General features: G+C 38.2%; 5 protein-coding genes across 5 annotated transcripts; 2 read left to right on the forward strand and 3 right to left on the reverse strand.

Moving 5' to 3' along the window:
* Positions 1 to 1487: 1487 nt before the first annotated feature.
* On the reverse strand, positions 1488 to 2327 carry LOC136972253 (uncharacterized). Its single transcript, XM_067266808.1, has one exon. The coding sequence runs from the start codon at positions 2325 to 2327 to the stop codon at positions 1488 to 1490; it is 840 nt and encodes a 279-aa protein (XP_067122909.1).
* A 108-nt stretch (positions 2328 to 2435) lies between these two features.
* On the reverse strand, positions 2436 to 3761 carry LOC136972254 (uncharacterized). The gene has a single exon (XM_067266809.1). The coding sequence runs from the start codon at positions 3759 to 3761 to the stop codon at positions 2436 to 2438; it is 1326 nt and encodes a 441-aa protein (XP_067122910.1).
* Positions 3762 to 4355: 594 nt separating this feature from the next.
* LOC136972255 (uncharacterized) lies at positions 4356 to 5903 on the reverse strand. Its single transcript, XM_067266810.1, has one exon. It carries the CDS (start codon positions 5901 to 5903, stop codon positions 4356 to 4358), a length of 1548 nt encoding a protein of 515 aa, XP_067122911.1.
* Positions 5904 to 9485: 3582 nt separating this feature from the next.
* LOC136972256 (uncharacterized) lies at positions 9486 to 10700 on the forward strand. The gene is made up of 2 exons (XM_067266811.1): positions 9486 to 9780; positions 9862 to 10700. The coding sequence occupies exons 1-2, from the start codon at positions 9486 to 9488 to the stop codon at positions 10698 to 10700; spliced, it is 1134 nt and encodes a 377-aa protein (XP_067122912.1).
* Positions 10701 to 17529: 6829 nt separating this feature from the next.
* On the forward strand, positions 17530 to 18723 carry LOC136972257 (uncharacterized). The gene has a single exon (XM_067266812.1). It carries the CDS (start codon positions 17530 to 17532, stop codon positions 18721 to 18723), a length of 1194 nt encoding a protein of 397 aa, XP_067122913.1.
* Positions 18724 to 21769: the final 3046 nt, after the last annotated feature.

A 21769-nucleotide genomic window follows, 5' to 3' on the forward strand; every position in this document is an offset into this window, starting at 1 on the left:
CATTGTGGCGGCCTTTCACCAGGCAAAACTCGTTCGCACTACCTCACACAACGAACACTTTAAGTGGCTGGAGGCAATTCAAATCTACAAATTGTCCCTCAATGAGAACTGCATCAATTTTAAGGATGAATTGATTCTGTCGACAGCATGGCAGACGTTGATAGACCTTTAAGGTCATGTTGGGTCAACTAGATGAACACACACGTCTCATGTTGTAAAGTACTATTTTTAGTATCTTAGGAAACCGACACTAACTGCGGCCGGTAAAACTTCCATTAACCTAACGGATACTTTACACAGATTCGAGATTAGGTTGCCAAGCCTGGGCTTTTACGCGTGCACCAAAAAAGTTAGTAAGAATAACGACAAATATCAAGTCAAAGCAAAAGTTTCAAATATATTTAATTAGTAAATCAAATTTAACTATGTACAATTGTCTATATTCCAAAACAAAATTTATTAATGAAAATCAACAAATCGACCCGACAAAAAAACTCAGCTACTTAGCTTAACTTAAGGTTAATTCCCCTTTGAAAATTGGACAAATCAAATACTTAGGAACTACGAACAGAATCTCTTACGAACTAAACATCTATCCGTCACCTCACTACACTAGGAACCTGTTTCCTCAATCCTTTCGCTATCGTCAAATCTAATTCCTCTTTAACACCTTGGATCACCTAATTCTCTATCTGGAGTTCGACCAGGAATCACCTTGCTCGTCTTCGGTTAGCGTGCTGTGAGGTGACGTCACAATTCAGCTACGTTACTCCCCTTATTTACATACTTAGTTTTTCTAACATCCAATTTCTTTCTGGCAGCTTCAATTCCTCAACAAAATCTTATAAATCGTTTCCAGAAAATTGTGCTAAATGCTCTGTAATGTTTTATGACAGTTTAGTATTTCTTTTCTAGTGAGTGTGGGGATTCCCCCTCCATTTTTTTTCTGCAGACTGTTTATCTGCGCAAGTGCGCAAGATTTTTCCTACGGTGCTCATTTTTTTTGTGAGTTGGTTTATTATCTTCTTTTTTGGTTACTAATAAGAGAGTGGTGGGGCACCTTCGTCCTACCTAAACATAAGCCCAAACAAAATGTAATAAAACGAAAAAATAATAATAAAATAAAAATAACACTCGGACTCAGTTCCTTACAATGTAACACCTTATTATTGTTTCTCGAATTTCCTTTAATGGTTCACTCTGTGTTTACGATGAAAATGGACTGGTAGCCGGAGTGAACCGACAATCATTCGAATCTTAAATATTACTTAATTATTACTGGGTTGTGGACACAATTTTGTAACTGGTCCTATTAGCTTTCCAGTCGACGTGAATACAGTAACAACTCGTACGCGACTATCACTACCAGGATGGGTCTGTATAACACGGCCAATTTTCCATTGGTTTGGAGGAAGTTGTTCATTTTTTAGTAACACAAGGTCACCAATTTCCAAATTCGGTGAGGAACGATATTATTTACGACGTTGTTAGAGAGTTGTCAAATACTCTGCATTCCACCGTTTCCAGAAGTGTGAAACTGTTTGTTGTACTAGAGTCCAACGTTTCAGTCTAGGGAGAGCTATATCACTCAAATCAGATTCTGGAATAGCAATCAAGGGTGCACCTATTAAAAAATGACCAGGGGTTAATACCTGCAAGTCATTGGGATCGCTTGACATTGGACAAAGGGGACGAGAGTTTAAGCATGCTTCCACCTGGGTTAACAACGTTACAAACTCTTTGTACGTTAACAATGTAGATCCTATAAGTCTCTTCAAATGGAACTTCATTGATTTTACGGCAGATTCCCAAATTCCTCCAAAATGTGGGGCGGTTGGTGGATTAAAAATCCAGGTTATACCTTCACTAGCGATGAAATAAGCCAATTCACTACTCTTGTCGATAAGTGACACATTTTTATAAACTTCTTTCAGTTCTTTACCCGCCCTTTTGAAGTTGGAAGCACAGTCACTCACCATTTTAACTGGTTTTCCTCGACGTGCAATAAATCTCTTCAGCGCAGCTAAAAATGTTGGTGAAGATAGGTCACTAACCAATTCAAGGTGTACAGCCTTTGTGGAAAAACATACAAATATAGCAACATAGCACTTTGAAGATCGAACACCCCTTCCACCTCGTAACTTAAACAAATAAGGATCAGCATAATCTAATCCAGTAATAGTGAAGGGCCGACTGGGTTGCACTCTAGGGGCTGGTAAATCACCCATTAACTGAGAGGCAGTTGTTCCCCTGGTTCTTACACAGGTAACACACTTATGTATAACATTACAAACTACACTTCTTCCGGACAATATCCAAAACTGCATTCTAAGAGTACTCAAAAGCAACTCTTGGCTAGCATGTAGGTAAACTATGTGATAGTACGTTATAATAAGATTTGTGACATGACTTTTAGAGGGAAGCAAGACTGGATATCATCGTGTTTCAGGAAGATTGGCATTCTTTATCCGACCTCCCACGCGGATAACACCTACAGCATCCAAGAAGGGAGTCAACTGAATTATTCCACTGTGAACACTTAGCTCCTTGCCTAATCTTAAACAAGACATCTCTCTAAAATATGATTGTTGTACAGACTTAATTATTGACATAATGGCTGTCTTTAATTTACTAGTAGTTAGAAAACCGTTTACATGGATTTCTGGAGGGTTACGGCAATTATGCAGGAACCTCAAACATAATGATACGACGTGATATAATCTGGACCATGAAGAAAACCTTTTAAATATCCCATCTTCTTCAACTTCACAAGTAGCCGTCGTGTATGTCTTTTTCTCCTCAAGGTATATCTTCTCATCATCAACAGATTTTTCAGGTTCAGACCAAAGTTCAGGATTAATCTGTCTTAACCAATCTGGTCCCTGGAACCAAATCTCACAGTTAACTAACTCAGAAGGAAGAAATCCTCTTGTCGCAAAGTCCGCAGGATTATGACTTCCACCAACGTGTCTCCACTTCACGGTAGGAATTGCATTCTGAATTTTTTTGACTCTATTGGCAATAAATGGTACCCAACGATAAGACTCAGATGAAATCCATGCTAATACAACAGTGGAATCCGACCATGCAAATATGTGACGTATGGGAACATCAAGATACTTCAATACGGTTTGCAATAAATTAGCCAATAGGACAGCAGCACAAAGTTCCAACCTGGGAAGAGATTGTACCTTAAGAGGAGCAACCTTGGTTTTGGATGTCAGTAAAGTGACCTTTACGTCACAATTAGTTGACATTGTTCTTGTATAGACTACAGCACAGTAAGCCTTCTCTGAGGCATCGCAGAATGCATGGATATCAAGGACGTTTAACCTTGGAAGTGAAACAAACCTCGGAATCTTTAAGTTCCCAAGAAGGGTTAACTCATTTCGAAATAACTTCCACTTATGCTCCACTTCAGCAGTGATGGGCTCATCCCATGAAAGTTGACACTTCCACAACTCTTGAATCAGAATCTTTGCATATACAACACATGGAGCAAGCCAGCCCAAGGGATCAAAGATTTTTGCCAAATCCGAAAGGATTTCTTTTTTAGTATAACCTGCTTGCTCATCTGAATATGGAATAAAAAATCTGAAACAATCCTCCTGAGGAATCCAGTTGATTCCTAAGATCTTGATTCCATTATCCTCTTGAAGCTTTACAGACTCAGAAGAGTCTCTTAATTCCTTAGGTATCTTCTCTAGTACCGATGGGTCATTTGAAGTCCACTTGCGTAACACAAATCCTCCTATAGTCATCAGGGCCGTTAATTGGTCGACCAGCAATTGACACTCCTCGGTGCTTTGTGCACCTGATAACAGATCATCTATATAAAAATCTCTTATAATAGTCTTAGAGGCAAGGGGAAAATTGTCTCCCTCGTCATCCGCAAGTTGATGAAGTGTCCTTGTAGCCAGAAAGGGTGCGGGTGTTGTGCCTTAGGTAACTGTAACAAGTGTATATTCATGAATTGGATCACTAGCATCATTTCTCTAAAATACTCTCTGAAAATCTCTATCCTTTTCGTTAATCAATATTTGTCTAAACATTTTCATTATATAAGCAGTAATGATGATGGGAAAGGTTCTAAACCTCATCAAAATTGGGAATAACTCTTGTTGAATCCTAGGACCAACCATTAAAATGTCATTCAATGACACGCCTGAAGAAGATTTCATCGATGCATTAAAGACCACACGTAACTTCGTTGTTGTGCTAGATTCCTTCATAACTGGATGATGCAGAATATAATAGGAAATACCGCTTGATCCTGACTGATCAACTAATTCCATATGGCCTAGCTCTATGTATTCTCGCATGAACTCCTTATACAACTCATATGTTTCTGGTGTTCAACTGAGCTTATACTCCAAAGCCTTAAATCGTTGTAACACCAACTCCTTAGTATAGCCCAAACACGAGGGGTTCTGTTTAAAGGGAAGTCTCACAACATAACGTCCACTCTTATCCCGGTAATGAGTATCTCGAAAATGATCTTCACATTCTTGGTCCAACTTAGACATTTGCCTTGCCTCTGGGACAGAGTCCAGTGCCCAAAATTTCTCAACTAACTCCTTAGTGGTCAATTGAATATTATTCACAGAGAATATAGGTTGATTGATGATATGGAGAAAGGCAGTTCTCGCAATAATCCAGCCGAGTTTGGTGCAAACAGCAAACGGCAGTGTCTCCTTTCTCCATATTATATCTCCCTTTAGCATTGTAAAGAAAACATTAACACCCAATAGAATGTCAACTGGTCTTGTTTCAAAAAAGAATGGGTCGGCCAGAACTAGGTCATTAAAATTGTTCAGAAGATGTGGAGGGAGAGGTACATTAGAAACATCCGACGTTATTTTTTTAATCACGAATGCTTTTGTACTAAATTTCAAGTCTGAACTAAAATGGGGGGTAAAGGTCAACTCTATTTCACCAGAAGTCACAGCATGAAAAGATCCCAAGCAAGAAATCCGAACATTAGCACTGTTTTTCGTCAAACACAGTCTATTGATACAGTCTTCTGTTACAAATGATGCCTCAGAACCGCTATCCAGTAAAGCTCGACAAGTTACGAAATTTCCAGATGAGTCGCTTACCTTGACTAGAGCAGTACAAAGTAAGACCTGTTTAGTTCCTTTAAGACCTACTCCGATAGTACTCGAAGGATCAAAAAGTCCAGCACAAGTAGTGGTAGTTGGACTCGATAAATCATATGGCATCGATTGGGAGGGAGGAGCATCAGTCAAGGGTGGACTAAATGCCTTCCCAGAATTCAGAGTTGAAGACACTTCAGAGTCTCTACTGATATGTAACATGGTATGATGTAATTTACCACATATTCTGCATCGACTTAAGCTCATGCAGGTTTTAGCTTGGTGTCGAGCAGTAAGGCAATTAAAGCATAGTCTATTCCTTTTAACTACATCTATCCTCTTCTGAGTGCTCGTCTGTGTGAACCTTGAACATTTAGATAAGGAGTGCTCATTCTTACAAAGAAAGCAAGTATTACTACCAGATACCAATGATGTCACTTTGGGATAGGAACCACTTCTCTGTTCCTTAGGTGGCAACTTAATAACTTGAAGGGTTCTAGCATGATCCTTCAAGAAGGTAAGCAAGGTCTCTAGCGTGCCCAGCTCATCCTTCTTTAAGGTACGTTCCCACCAACTCCTAGTATTTTTATCGAATTTTTCCGTAATTAAATAAACTATTAGCACTTCAGAAAACCCGGTAATATCCTGGTCAAGCACACTCAACGATCGGACGCATTCATTTGTAATATCCACAGCTTGCAATATAGACTGAGATGAATCAGTGATACTCGGAATGGTTATTAATTTCTTGATCAAAGCATTTACCAGCTCACGTTTATTAGAAAACCGCTCGCGCAAGAGCTCCATTGCAGTTTCATAGTTAGAATCTAATACCGGAAGTGACTGTATAATTTTCAAAGCATAACCTCTACAAGATGATTTTAAATATTGTAATTTCTGACAATTTGACAGATCAGAATTATTGTCCACACTAGCCTTAAACAGGTCATGGAACGATAACCAGTCCTCAACATTTCCACTAAAGGTCGGAAGGGACAATTTCGGGAGTCTTACATCTGGTACCTGTGATTTTAAACTATCGGCATCACTTGTGGAATTAACTCGTTGCTTAGAGTTCTTCCGTTCTATTGTTCTATTGACGAACAAAGTTCGTCAATAGTCTCTTCAATAGATTGCTGTTCCTCTATATACATTTCAATTTCCTTATCGTTACATTGTGAAAAGACCTCGTGAAATACGTCATGTAATTCAACCCTAAGTTTCTTAATTTTAGTTTGGAACAGTTCTATTTGGGTATCGTCTGCGACCTCAACACCAGCACTTATCCTTTCCCTAAGCTTGGTAGTGTTGGACTTAAGGACTTTCTTTTTGGTCCACGCCAGGTAATAATAAAAGGTCAACTCACTTGCTCGAGCGTATTAAATCCTATCTCTGCGGAGTTAATCCAGAAAAGGGGAGTACCAATACTCGAAGGAGAAAGTTTCCAAAGTTTCCAATCCAGCAGAATATGCTACACGTCCATTACAGTATCCGTTGCCATCCACCTCGACGAACCAAATGTTTACAACGAAAATGGACTGTATACAAGCACACACAATAATTGCACTATTAAAACAACTTTATTACTTACAACAATCCAAAACACTGCGATAATACTGCCCAGACTCCTCTCGAATCCGTTCCACAGCCAAGATGGCGTCCACGCTTCCAGGAACATCACCGAAAAACGCGCGAAACAAAAAAAGCGCCCTCTCACAACATTAAAGTTTTCAAAAAAAATAAAATAAAAAATAATTTAAACACTCTGTCTCGTAAGTAATTCAGTCTCACACCTGAAGAAGAACTCCCAACAGTTCGAAAACGTTTGTAGTGATAAGCATCCTTTGTTTTTTTATCACACCAGATATAGGTTCTAAGAGTGCAGTATACTATTGTATATTATTAAATAATCATCAACATATGTCATTACTAATTCAGCTAATTTTGGCCCCATCTTTGATCCCATACTAATACCATCAATCAGTGCCGTCTTTAGAACGTAAGGGGCCCTGGGCCAGAAGAATGTTGGGGGCCCCATGAAGAAACAGAATCAATACTAGATGACAGACCTAGGGGTTGCTGGTGTAGCTAGCACGAGTCAGACTGGTTACGGATATCGTGCTATCACCCTTTTGACATATCCCGGAAAATCTGTTGACCTTTATTTTTTTTTTTTTTTAGCCAGTGAGATTTTTCACCCTGTGCTCAACACTTCATACTACATGTTGGAGGAGTAATTTCAATTGTATTATTAATGGTTTCTTCATTTCAAGTAACCTATTTGTTTTCATTGTAACTTTATTACTTTCAGATTCAGGGACCCCTATGACCTCGGGGCCCCGTAGGCCCTCCCCTAAAGACAGCACTGCCATCAATCTGTCTATAGAGCTTATCGCTAACTTCAAAATAGTTTTTACTATATGCAAATTGTATTAAATCTATTAAAGTTTTATGTACATTAAAATCAAACTGCTTTCTATCAATTCCCAATTTATAATGGGGTACATAGATTAATGAGTTTACAAAAATTAAAAAAAGATAATACTGATATTTTTTATATCTATTCTATTAATAACAATATTAGCATTTTTAACACTAAACAACAGTTATAATTTAGAACAATACATTATACATAAAATTTTCTATATATTTTAAAGGATGGAAAATTTGAAATCTACGATAGGTATAAATGTTTTTCTTCTTCTTCTTTGTCAGTTTTTAATCTTATATTACGTTTTGGGGTTCTATTAGAAAACATCTGAGGAAGTTCATGTCATGTTTCAACATTTCAGTTTTCTTCGTAAGTTCAGCTAACCTTGTATCCATTTCTATTTTCACTGAATTCTTCACAGTATAATTGGAGCACTGCCATCAATCTGTCTATAGAGCTTATCGCTAACTTCAAAATAGTTTTTACTATATGCAAATTGTATTAAATCTATTAAAGTTTTATGTACATTAAAATCAAACTGCTTTCTATCAATTCCCAATTTATAATGGGGTACATAGATTAATGAGTTTACAAAAATTAAAAAAAGATAATACTGATATTTTTTATATCTATTCTATTAATAACAATATTAGCATTTTTAACACTAAACAACAGTTATAATTTAGAACAATACATTATACATAAAATTTTCTATATATTTTAAAGGATGGAAAATTTGAAATCTACGATAGGTATAAATGTTTTTCTTCTTCTTCTTTGTCAGTTTTTAATCTTATATTACGTTTTGGGGTTCTATTAGAAAACATCTGAGGAAGTTCATGTCATGTTTCAACATTTCAGTTTTCTTCGTAAGTTCAGCTAACCTTGTATCCATTTCTATTTTCACTGAATTCTTCACAGTATAATTGGACTGCTGTATCCAAAATTATGTTTTTTATATGATAAATACAGCTCATGTAAGAAATTTCCAAATTTAACAGAATTTTTTATCTCGTGGTGATAGATTTTTATAATCAATTCATTACTTTTGATAATTTATCTTCCCAAAATTGTTTGTTTGTCTTGCTACAAACCCAATTTGTCTACATAAAGTGCTGAATGCAAGATTTTTGTCTCGAATTGTGAAAGCTTTGAAGTCAGGGATAACTCCTATATCAGAAACTATTACTTCATGAATTTTTTTTGGGTAGTAAAATTAACTTGCCATTGATCTTTTGCTGATAATTGATACATTTTAACAGAATATATATAAATGCCTATTACAGCTTCTATAGGACTGTGTAATGTTTTTATGGCCAATAGTAGTAGTATACATATCACCGCCTCGGGGATAATTTTGTAAAAGTTTAACACTTTATAACTTTTATCGTAGTATCTCGCTATATTTTCGCAGGAAAGACGACCACCAGGGGCTAAAATCGACGAATTTCGCAATAACCGCTAAATCGCCCGACCGTTTCTGAAATATTTTGTATCCCAAAAGCGATGTGGGTTCCTGTCCGTGGTGAGGGGACCTCCCAGAGATGGTTTGGTATTTCTTCTTTACCATCCCTGGGATCTGAACGCCCACCCACGTGTTTGCCGTGCGTGGTGGCCCGTATGCCGGAAAGGGGGATCCTGGTAGTTGAGGGGCAACATACCGTTCCCAACACACTGCTTTGGCCCCTGCTTCGGATAAACGGGAGGCTCAAATCAGGCTCCGTTTGAGTCAATCGGCTGGTCGGTGAGTCATTCTTGACCTCGGCTTGGAGTCAACCGATCGATGCAGACCGGGCGGACACGTCAGGCAAGATGTGCTCTTCTTGACTGCATTGTGAGGGTATAGCTCCTGGGAAACCCTGGTGTGACGGTCTATGGGAGTCTCCCATGTGACGGCATCCCCTTGTTGGACCCCATGGTGGGTGGGGTCACTAGGAGCTGAATAGTTATTTTTAAACATGGATTCAACAAATTCAAAAACCACAAGCACCATGGCATCACAACCAAAGGAGGTCAGTTCCTCCAACCAACCAATTTATCTCATAGTACATAGTACTACTGAAAAACCGATGTCTAAGTGTTCCCCTTTCCTAATTCAAAAGTTGTTTGAATCAACTATTGGACATTTAAAGAAAATACAAAAATTGAGGTCAGGGGACCTACTGATAGAAGCAGCCTCCTCTCAACAGTCAGCAAAGCTTTTGAAAATGACATCTCTAGGAGACATAACAGTCACCATCACACCACACGCAAGTTTGAACTCATCACGTGGTGTGATATCTGAGGTCGATCTGATGTCTGAAGATGAATCAGATATCCAGATCGGTCTTTCAGATCAAGGTGTCACTGCTGTCCGACGCATCTCCATTCGTCGTGATGGCAAGTTGATACCAACTAAACATCTCATTCTCACTTTTGGAAAGCCAACATTACCATCATTTGTTACTGCAGGATATCTGCGCTGTCCAGTTCGACCATATGTTCCAAACCCACTGCGCTGCTTCAAATGCCAGCGGTTTGGACATTCTCAAACATCCTGCAGAGGAAAGAGCGTATGTGCACAGTGTGGAAGTGAAGGTCACCAGAGTGCTGAGTGTACCAATACTCCATGCTGTGTGAATTGCAAAGACGCCCATCCTGCCTACTCCCGGAAATGCCCTGCATGGCAGAGAGAGAAAGAAATCCAACGAGTGAAAACAGTTAGCAACATACCTTACCTAGAGGCTCGGCGCATGGTCACTTCAAGTGCACCATTGAAACAGAAGACATTTGCAGCTGTTTTGAAATCCACAAAGACATGTGCAGTTCAAACGAATATTTCAGTTTCTCCGAAAGAATCTCTCACTTGCCATGCGAAATGTCTACTGATCCCATCAAAAGAAACACCAGAAAAAGAGAATCTAAAAGCAAAAGCACCCCTACCTAAAACAGGGGTCACAACAAGAAACCTGGGTTCTAAGAAGGCAAGTAAGAACCCACTAAACAAACAGAGAGTGAAAGCAGCTCTCTCTAAATCTAAAAAATCAGAGGCTCAATCTATGAGTGAGTTCTCTGATATCTCTGATGAAGAGAATAATATGGAGGTGCCACAACCAATTTCACCTCCAAAAGGAAAATCCTCTGTGAAATTGAAGAGGGACACTTTTGCGAAGAATGCTACCTCAAACACATAATGGATAACAAAATAATCCAATGGAACTGTCGTGGTTTCCGCAACAACTTTTCTGACATTAAACACTTGACATTATCTACCTCATCTCTCTGTGTGGCACTCCAGGAAACCCATCTGAAACCTGGAGAAAATATTTCTTTAAAAGGATTCAATCTTTATCGTAAGGATGACGATAGCCACAACCGTGCCAGCGGAGGTGTGGCTATACTGGTTTCAAACCGCATCCCGTCCTTACCGGTACAAATAACAACAGAGCTGCAAGCTGTGGCAGTCAGAATTTCAATTGGCGTTACTGTCACAGTTTGTTCCATATACTTGCCACCAGATGTCAGAATTGATGAAGATGAATTGGATGCCTTGGTTGAACAACTGCCGACTCCATTCCTTTTACTCGGTGATTTCAATGGCCACAACCCAATGTGGGGCAGTCCCGACATAAACCGTCGAGGCAGGGCCATTGAGAGATTTATAGGCAATCACCAACTCTATTTATTTAATACTGGAGAAGTGACATACTTCCACGCCCCAACAAGAACATTTACTGCCATTGATTTGACATTAGCTAGTCCAAATCTGTTTTCAGCGTTTACATGGAAGGTTGGATGTAATCCACTTTCCAGCGACCACTTCCCAATATTTTTAGAATATCGAGGCAGAGAAAGCTGTGAAACAGCCCGTCCACCACGCTGGAAATTTGAAACGGCAGATTGGCCTACATTTTCCTCTTTGGCTAACATCACTGAGGAAATGGTCAATACTGCCGATATCAATGATGCAGTAGAAGTTGTCACATCGAGTATTATTCAGGCAGCCGAAAAAACAATGGGGAAAACGTCAACCAGATATCCAAAACATCCGAAACCATGGTGGGATCAGAATTGTGAGGTAGCATTTAAAAAACAAAAGAAAGCATGGGGGATCTTCAGAAGATACCCCACTGCTGAGAATTTGATAGCTTTTAAAAAAGCAAAGGCAAATGCCAGAAAAATAAGGAGGCAAAGCCAAAGGGATTCTTGGAGGAAGTATGTATCTAGCATAACATCTTCCACCAGCTCAAAAGCGGTCTGGGATAAAATCCATAAAATTAATGGGAAATATGCTTCTCACTCTCTGTCCATGCTGGAAAATAATGGCACAATAATCAGTGACATAAAAGGTATTGCTGATTGTTTGGGTGAAACATTTTCGTCCTCATCCAGCAATATTATGTATACAAAGGATTTTCAGGCTTACAAAGTGCGATCTGAAAAACAATATCTAAACTTCCACTCCCCATCTAATGAGGAATATAATGTGCCATTCAGCAGAATAGAACTATGTACAGCAATCTCTCGCTCGGGGAATACTGCTGTAGGCCCGGATAAAATCCACTACAGCATGATTAAAAATCTATCAGACAATTCCCTCAGTAATCTTCTGAATCTGTTTAACAGAATATGGACAGAACATACTTTTCCAGACTCTTGGAGGCTATCTATCATCATTCCCATACCCAAGCCAGGTAAAGACCACAAAAATCCCTCTAATTATAGACCAATTTCTCTGACTAGTTGTCTCTGCAAACTTTTCGAGAGAATGGTAAACAGACGCCTGATGTTCCTCTTAGAGGAAAAGAACTACTTTTCACCACATCAGAGTGGATTTCGTAGGAACAGAAGTACCACAGACAATTTAGTAATTCTTGAAACATCTATACGCGAAGCGTTTGTTAGACGGCAGCACTTAGTGTCTGTGTTTTTTGATATAGAGAAGGCCTACGATCGCTGCTGGCGATACGGTATACTCCGTGATCTGCACAAATTCGGATTGCGGGGTAATTTGCCAATTTTTATAAAAAACTTCCTGCAGAATCGTAGATTCCAAGTCAGGATGGGCAACACTTTTTCTAGGCCTTTCACACAAGAAGAAGGTGTTCCTCAAGGTTGTATTTTGAGTGTGACTCTGTTCCTAGTAAAAATTAACAGCATAGCTAAGTGTCTTCCTCCCAGTGTGAAACACACTCTGTATGTGGATGACTTTCAGATCTCCTGCCAGTCTAGTAACATGGGTTTCATCGAGAGACAGCTGCAAACCTCGCTAAACCGCATAGACAATTGGTCCAAGATCAATGGTTTTACTTTTAATGCAGAGAAGACCTCCTGTATCCACTTTTGCCGAAGGCGTGGTTTGCACCTGGACCCGGAAATTCACCTAAATGGGGTTAAAATCCCAATAGTCAATGAGGCAAAGTTTTTGGGTGTTGTGTTTGACCAAAAACTGACGTTCTTATCACACTTGCGCAATTTGAAGAGTAGATGTTTAAAATCTCTGAACCTTTTAAAGGTACTGTGCTGCTCATCCTGGGGAGCAGACAAATGTTTGATGCTTAGGATATATAGAGCCCTCGTTCGCTCTAAGCTGGACTATGGAAGCGTTGTCTATGGCTCTACGCGAGAATCTACTCTTCGGATGCTGGATCCAATCCACCATCAAGCATTGCGTTTGTGCACTGGTGCATTTCGAACTTCTCCTGTCCAAAGTTTGTACGTGGATGCTTATGAGCCTCCACTATCTCTCAGGAGAGAGCAGTTGTCTCTGTTCTATTATATTAAGCAGAAATCTCAGATTAAATCTTCAGTTGATTGTATAGTATCAGATACTCAGCTGATAAGATTATTTGCAGCCCGCCCAAGTAGTGTCCCTACATTCAGCATAAGAATGGAGAATGTCAGCAGCACGATCGACCTGGATATGGGTAACATTTCACAGCCTGAGCTTTATAGTATATCACCTTGGTCAACTCCTGTGATAAATGTCGATCTTAGCTTAAAGCAATTTCCTAAGGAATCCACCCCAGATTACATGTATAGACAGTACTTTGCTGAAATTCGACATCGTGACAGGAATTTAATTCCTATATACACTGATGGGTCTAAATCGGATGATTACGTTGGGTCAGCCTTTGTCTGTCAGAATGAAATTGTGGCAGAACAAATCGCACCAAATTCCTCCATTTTTACTGCGGAGTTGCAGGCTATTTATTTAGCCTTAAAGTATATAAATAGGAAAGGTCATCGTTGCTGCATGATTTACACTGACTCAGTTAGTGCACTTCAGGCTTTGATCTCGTATGAACCTAGTTCTCACTCCATAGTGATTAAAATTCGTAAGCTGATTTGCCATCTTTTTGCGAGGAATTTCTCTATAAAATTTTGTTGGGTCCCAGGCCATGTAGGTATAAGAGGAAATGAAGAAGCTGACGCAGCTGCAAAGTCAGCAAGACCTTCTCAGCATACAATGTTTATTGAAGGAGGTGACTTGAAGCTAGTTGTTAAAAAACGACTAGAGGAGAGATGGCAAAATGTGTGGAACGTACAAGTCCACAATAAACTACACGAGATCAAACCTGTGATAGAAAATTGGACACAGAAGAAACCTTATGACAGGAGATCTGAGGTCATTCTTACTCGTTTGAGAATTGGACATACTCGACTGACTCATCAATACCTTTTGAAGGGTGATGACCAGCCTGTATGTCAGTATTGCAACTGTAATGTAAGTGTTAAGCACATACTGAGCAATTGCATCGCCTCTGAACGGATTCGTAGGCAGCATTTTGGAAATGCAAGTTTTAAAGAGATTTTGGGCCAGAGGCCAAATGTTGATAAATTATTGAACTTTTTAAAAGTTACAAATATTTATAAAGAAATTTAATTAATTATTTATTTATTTATATCTATATACATCTTGTTGTTACAAAACCCATGCAGTTTAATTGTTGTATATTTTTGTTATTGGTTCTTTGTTTTTTGTTTTGTTGATTTTTATTGTTTATTGTTATTTATGTACATATATATACCATAAGTTGTGGCGCAGCTTGGCCTATGTGGCCCTTGTGCCAATAAACTTTAACCCAACCGTTTCTGAAATATTTTGTATCCCAAAAGCTCGCATACCCATCAAAACCACACCCATTTTTGATGCCCCTTCGGTTATACTTTTCCGCGTGATTTAAACGCGAGTTTCTGAAATATTTTAACATTTTTTCTATGTATAAGAAAACTAATATTTTTTTTAATATGGTACAGACTTCGAAAAACAATTCTTAGATTCCAAAAAAATATAAATTAAATAAAACCGATCATTACAGTTTTAATTTTATATAAAAGAGAACTAATATTTTATTAATGTTTTAATAATTGTATTTTTTCTGAAACTTATATTCACATCTGACAGCAATGCAGCGCCATCTGTTGACAAAAATATTAAATTGTGATTAAATAAATGGTTTTTTATGTCTGGCGATGGTTTTTTTTAAATTGGAGAAAAGAACAAGACACTCTTTCATTGAAATGATCAGATGATGATTAAATAAAACGATTAGATTCAACAGATAAATTTATAATTAAACAAAGTTACAGATTAAGTAGTTTGTATTTTTTCTGAAAAATTATATTTATATCTGACAGCAAAATATTTTGTGGAGCCATCTTATGACAAAAATATTAAATTGTGATTAAATAAATTGACTGGTTGTCTGGCGACTAGTTTTTTGTTTGGTGATAAGTTTTTTATGTGGCAATGGTTTTTTTTTAAATTGGAATAAAGAACAAGGCTCTCTTTTATTGGAATAAAGATCGAGACTCTCTAATGTTAAGACGATGATTAAATAAACGGTTTGACGCAACAGATAAATTTATAATTGAACAAAAGTTATAGATTGTTCGACAAGGTAAGATAACGCTAATTTTTCCAAGAGAAAAAAGTAATATTTTATGACTAAGATTGAGTTAGTATCTATTTTCCTAAAGAAGTTTTAAATACTTTTTCCCGATAATGTTGCAAGTGTAAATAATTAAATAATCACAACAACTTTCTCTCTCTCTTTTTTATTCGTAAAATAGAGACTACAATAATGATAATAAAAATGGTTACATTTTCATTTAAGATTTAAAAATAAGCATTACGATAAAATGATTACATTTCTTCATTTAAAAAATAATATTAAAAATATCAATAAAAAAGTATTAAAAAATGTTTATGAAGATATAGAATAATGACCATAAGATAAAGTATCTATTCCATTACTTAAAATATATTTCTTATCATAAAAAGCAGAAAGTGAGATTTTATTTTGAAATTGAGTCGTGATCACATGATTTTTACTAATTATTTGTGATTGACTATGACGATGTTGTTTTTTTAATAAAGTTGACTTATATAGATCATGATAAAAAGATGATTTAACAACTGATTTATTTATACCTTTTGCTGTTTTTTTCTCATAGTATTCCCCAGAAATCGAATACATTTTAGCTTTTAAACCTACAAATTTTGATATTACTTTCGATTTAGCTTCATCTTTGAAAAATCCTAATTTGTTTTTATTTTTTTCACTGTATAATGGATGATCTAGAGGATAGTTGCTAAAATCAAATATGTCAGAAAGATTGTTTTTAAAATCGAGATAAATATAGTTGGTAAATATCTCTAAAATTAACGAATCCGTGTCCGTGTACAACAGATTAACATTATTTTTATAGTAATTTTTGAAAACATTGTAATATGTTTTATACATGTGTAGCTTACTCGATTCTAGCACACAAAAACCTATATATAGTGGTTTATTGAGCAGTAAATTTGATCTCTTTAATCTGAAAACGGCACAATCTTCATTGATTATTTGAAATTTTTCTAGTGCCGGATCGTTCAGATATTTTTTACATTGATCTTTATTCAATCCAGCTTTTAAATTAATTTGTTTACGAACATTTTGCATACATTTTCCATAGAAACTATTATTCATTAATTTAAAAGAATTTTTGTCAAATTCACTTTTGCTAGCTTTTCTTTTTTCATTGTTAAAAAAAATATATGGACTTAAGTATGGTGCTTGTTTAAAAGAAAAATTTTTATCTAGAGAAAGGTTTAATTTTAAAAAAAATCCATAGAATTCTAAGTTTTTATAATATGTAATATAGTGTGATTTATCTTTTAAAGTGGGAACCAATTTTTTGATATTACTGTTAAATTTTAGATTTAAAGAAGATAAAAGCGATTTTTGATAGGTAGATAAATCTTCAAATTCTACTTTTTCATGGTTTACAGCTAAAGGTAAATCGTTATGAAGGTTATGAAGTGAAACTGGATACTCTAAATCTACTTCGAGTATGCATCCTATTTCAGATTCCGAAGAAACATTTTTAACATTAAATTCATCAATTTCGGATTGTCGTAACCAACAAACTCCGAATATGGAAGATATTGAACCATACTTAATCCATATAGATTATTGCTATCAATTATCACTATATAACTATGAGGCTTCGAATTATCATAAGTTTGCGATAAGTAAGGATTGTTCGCCTTAGAATATCTTTTTCTGACTAATGACCCCTCGATGTGGGTTCCTGTCCGTAATGAGGGGACCTCCCAGAGATGGTTTAGTATCTCTTCTTTACCATCCCTGGGATCTGAACGCCCACCCACGTGTTTGCCTGCATGGTGGCCCGTATGCCAAAAAGGGAGATCCTGGTAGTTAAGGGGCAACATACCGTCCCCAACACACTGCTTTGGCCCCTGCTTCGGATAAACAAGAGGCTCAAATCAGGCTCCGTTTGAGTGAATCGGCTGGTCGTTGAGTCATTCTTGACCTCGACTTGGAGTCAACCGATCGATGCAGACCAGGCAGACACGTCAGACAAGGTGTGCTCTTCTTGACTGCATTGTGAGGGTATAGCTCCTGGGAAACCCTGGTGCGACGGTCTATGGGAGTCTCCCATGTGACAGCATCCTCCTGTCAAGCCCCATGGTGGGTGGGGTCACCAGGAGCTGAATATACATTCTTAAATATGGATTGCAAAAACTCGATTCAAGCGACCAAAGAAAAGACCTCCAGCCAACCTGCTTACTTAATAGTACATGCAACTGGAGAAAAACCCCTTGCTAAGTGTTCCCCCTTTTTGATTCAAAAGCTGTTTGAATCAACCATTGGGCATTTGAAAAAAATTCAAAAATTGAGGTCAGGGGACTTACTCGTAGAAACAGCCTCTCCTCAACAAACAACAAAGCTTTTGTCAATTACAACTCTTGGAGACATGGGAATATCGGTCACACCACACGAAAGTTTGAACTCATCACGTGGTGCGATATCTGAGTTTGACTGGATGTCTGAAAACGAATCAGACATTCAGATCGGCCTCTCGGACCAAGGTGTCACTTCTGTCCGACTCATTTCGATCTGTCGAGACGGCAAGTTGATACCCACTAAACATTTAATTATCACATTCAACAACCCGACACTGCCATCTTTCGTTACAGCAGGATATCTGCGCTGCGCAGTTCGTCCGTATATTCCAAATCCGCTGCGTTGCTTTAAATGCCAGCGATTTGGACATTCCCAGACCTCTTGTCGAGGCAAAAACTTGTGCGCACAGTGTGGAACTGAAGGTCACAACAGTACTGAATGTAAAAGTACGCCACACTGTGTGAACTGCAAAGATGCCCATCCTTCCTACTCACGAAAGTGCCTTGCATGGCAAAGAGAAAAAGAGATCCAACGGGTAAAAACTGTAAAAAACATCTCATATCCAGAGGCTCATCGCATGGTCAGTCTAAGTGCACCTATGCAACAAAAAACATTTGCTGCCGTGTTAAAATCTACTAACACATGTGGGGTTCAAACAAAGATTTCTGTCTCCCCAAGTGAATCTCTTACACGCCATGCGAAATGTTTAATACTCCCATCTATGAAAACACCAGAACAGGAGAGTACAAAAGCAAAAACACCTCTACCAAAAACTGGGATAACAACTAGGAATGTGGGTTCCAAAAAAGCGAGTAAGAACCCACTAAACAAACAGAGAGTGAAAGCAGCACTCTCCAAATCCAAAAAATCAAAAGCTCAGTCGATGAGTGAGTTCTCTGATATCTCTGACGAAGAGAATAAACTGGAGATGACCCAAACAACATCGCCTCTAAAAGGAGAATCATCAGTTAAATTGAAGAGGGACACTTTTGCGAAAAATGCTGCCTCAAACACATAATGGATTATAAAATAATTCAGTGGAACTGTCGTGGTTTCCGCAACAACTTCTCTGATGTTAAACACCTGACATTATCTACCACATCTCTCTGCGTGGCACTCCAGGAAACACATTGAAAACCTGGAGAAAAAATATCTTTAAAAGGATTTGGACTCTACCGCAAGGATGATGATAGCCACAACCGCGCCAGTGGAAATGTAGCTATACTGGTTTCAAACTGCATCCCGTCCTTACCGGTACAAATAACAACAGAGTTGCAAGCTGTGGCAGTCAGAATTTCTATTGGAGTAACTGTCACAGTTTGTTCCATATACTTGCCACCAGATGTCAGAGTCGATGAAGATGAATTGGATGCCTTGGTTGAACAACTACCGACTCCATTCCTTTTACTTGGTGATTTCAATGGCCACAATCCAATGTGGGGCAGTCCCGACATAAACCGTCAAGGCAGGGCCATTGAGAGATTTATAGGCAATCACCAACTGTATTTATTTAATACTGGAGAAGTGACATACTTCCACACCCCAACAAGAACATTTACTGCCATTGACCTATCATTAGCAACCCCGAATCTGTTTTCAGCGTTTACATGGGAGGTTGGATCTAATCCACTTTCCAGCAACCACTTCCCAATATTTCTAAAATACCGAGGCAGAGAAAGCTGTGAAACAGCCCGTCCACCACGCTGGAAATTTGAAACGGCAGATTGGCCTACATTTTCCTCTTTGGCTAACATCACTGAAGAAATGGTCAATACTGCCGATATCAATGATGCAGTAGAAGTTGTCACATCGAGTATTATTCAGGCAGCTGAAAAAACAATGGGGAAAACGTCAACCAGATATCCGAAACATCCGAAACCATGGTGGGATCAGAATTGCGAGGCAGCATTTAAAAAACAAAAGAAAGCATGGGGGATTTTCAGAAAATACCCCACTGCTGAGAATTTGATAGCTTTTAAAAAAGCAAAGGCAAATGCCAGAAAAATAAGGAGGCAAAGCCAAAGGGATTCCTGGAGGAAGTATGTTTCTAGCATAACATCTTCCACCAGCTCAAAAGCAGTCTGGGATAAAATCCATAAAATTAATGGGAAATATGCTTGTCACTCTCTGTCCATGCTGGAAAATAATGGCACAATAATCAGTGACATAAAAGGTATTGCTGATTTGTTGGGTGAAACATTTTCGTCTTCATCCAGCAATATTATGTATACAACAAATTTCCAGGCTTATACAGTCCAAAGTGAAAAACAATATCTAAACTTCCACTCTCCATCTAATGAGGAATATAATGTGCCATTCAGCAGAATAGAACTATGTACAGCAATCTCTCGCCTGGGGAATACTGCTGTAGGGCCGGATAAAATCTATTACAGCATGATTAAAAATCTGTCAGACAATTCCCTTAGTAACCTTCTGAATCTGTTCAACAGAATATGGACAGAACATACTTTTCCTGACTCTTGGAGGCTATCAATTATTATTCCTATTCCCAAGCCAGGTAAAGACTGCAAGAATCCCTCTAATTATAGACCAATTTCTCTGACTAGTTGTCTTTGCAAACTTTTCGAGAGAATGGTAAACAGACGCCTGATGTTCCTCCTAGAGGAAAAGAACTACTTTTCACCACATCAGAGTGGATTCCGTAGGAACAGAAGTACCACAGACAATTTAGTAATTCTTGAAACATCTATACGCGAAGCGTTTGTAAGACGACAGCACTTAGTGTCTGTGTTTTTCGACATAGAGAAGGCTTATGATCGCTGCTGGCGATCCATGATCTGCATGAATTTGGACTGCGGGGTAATCTGCCAATTTTTATAAAAAACTTCTTGCAGAATTGAAGATTCCAAGTTAGGATGGGCAACACTTTGTCTAGGCCTTTCACTCAAGAAGAGGGTGTTCCTCAAGGTTCTATTTTGAGTGTGACTCTTTTCCTAATAAAAATTAATAGCATAGCTAAGTGTCTTCCTCCCAGTGTGAAACACTCCTTGTATGTGGATGACTTTCAGATCTCCTGTCAGTCTACTAACATGAGTTTTATTGAAAGACAACTGCAAACCTCCCTAAATCGCATAGACAATTGGTCCAAGATCAATGGTTTTACTTTTAATGCAGAGAAGACCTCGTGCATCCACTTTTGCCGAAGGCGTGGTTTGCACCTGGACTCTGAAATTCACCTAAATGGGGTTAAAATCCCAATGGTCAATGAAGCAAAATTTTTGGGTGTTGTGTTTGACCATAAATTGATGTTCTTACCACACTTGCACAATTTGTAGAGTAGATGTTTAAAATCTCTGAACCTTTTAAAGGTATTATGCTGCTTATCCTGGGGAGCAGACAAATGTTCGATGCTCAGGATATATAGAGTCCTCGTTCGCTCTAAGCTGGATTATGGATGTGTTGTTTATGGCTCTGCGCGAGAATCTACTCTTCGGATGCTGGATCCAATCCACCATCAAGCATTGTGTTTGTGCACTGGTGCATTTCGAACTTCTCCTGTTCAAAGTTTGTACGTGGATGCTTATGAGCCTCCACTATCTCTCAGGAGAGAGCAGTTGTCTTTGTTCTATTACATTAAACAGAAATCTCTGGCTAAACCTTCAGTTTATTGTAGAGTATCAGATACTCAGCTGAAAAGATTATTTACAGCTCGCCCAAGTTGTGTCCCTACATTTGACATTAGAATGGAGAATGTAAGCAGCACGATTGATTTGGACACAAGCAACATTTCACAGGCCGATGTCGATAATATATCACCTTGGTCAACTCCTGTGATTAATGTTGACTTTAGCTTAAAGCAGTTTCCTAAGGAATCCACCCCGGACTACATCTATAGGCAGCACTTTGCAGAAATTCAACACCATGACAGGAATTTAATTCCTATTTATACTGATGGATCGAAATCGGTTGATTACGTTGGCTCAGCCTTTGTCTGCCAGGATGAGATCGTGGCAGAACAAATGGCATCGAATTCTTTCATCTTTACTGCAGAGGTGCAGGCTATTTACCTAGCCTTAAAATATATAATTAGTAAAAGTCATCAT

Source organism: Centruroides vittatus, unplaced genomic scaffold, assembly GCF_030686945.1.
Source record: "Centruroides vittatus isolate TY-2023 unplaced genomic scaffold, ASM3068694v2 contig_288, whole genome shotgun sequence".
NCBI classification, from domain to species: domain Eukaryota; kingdom Metazoa; phylum Arthropoda; class Arachnida; order Scorpiones; family Buthidae; genus Centruroides; species Centruroides vittatus.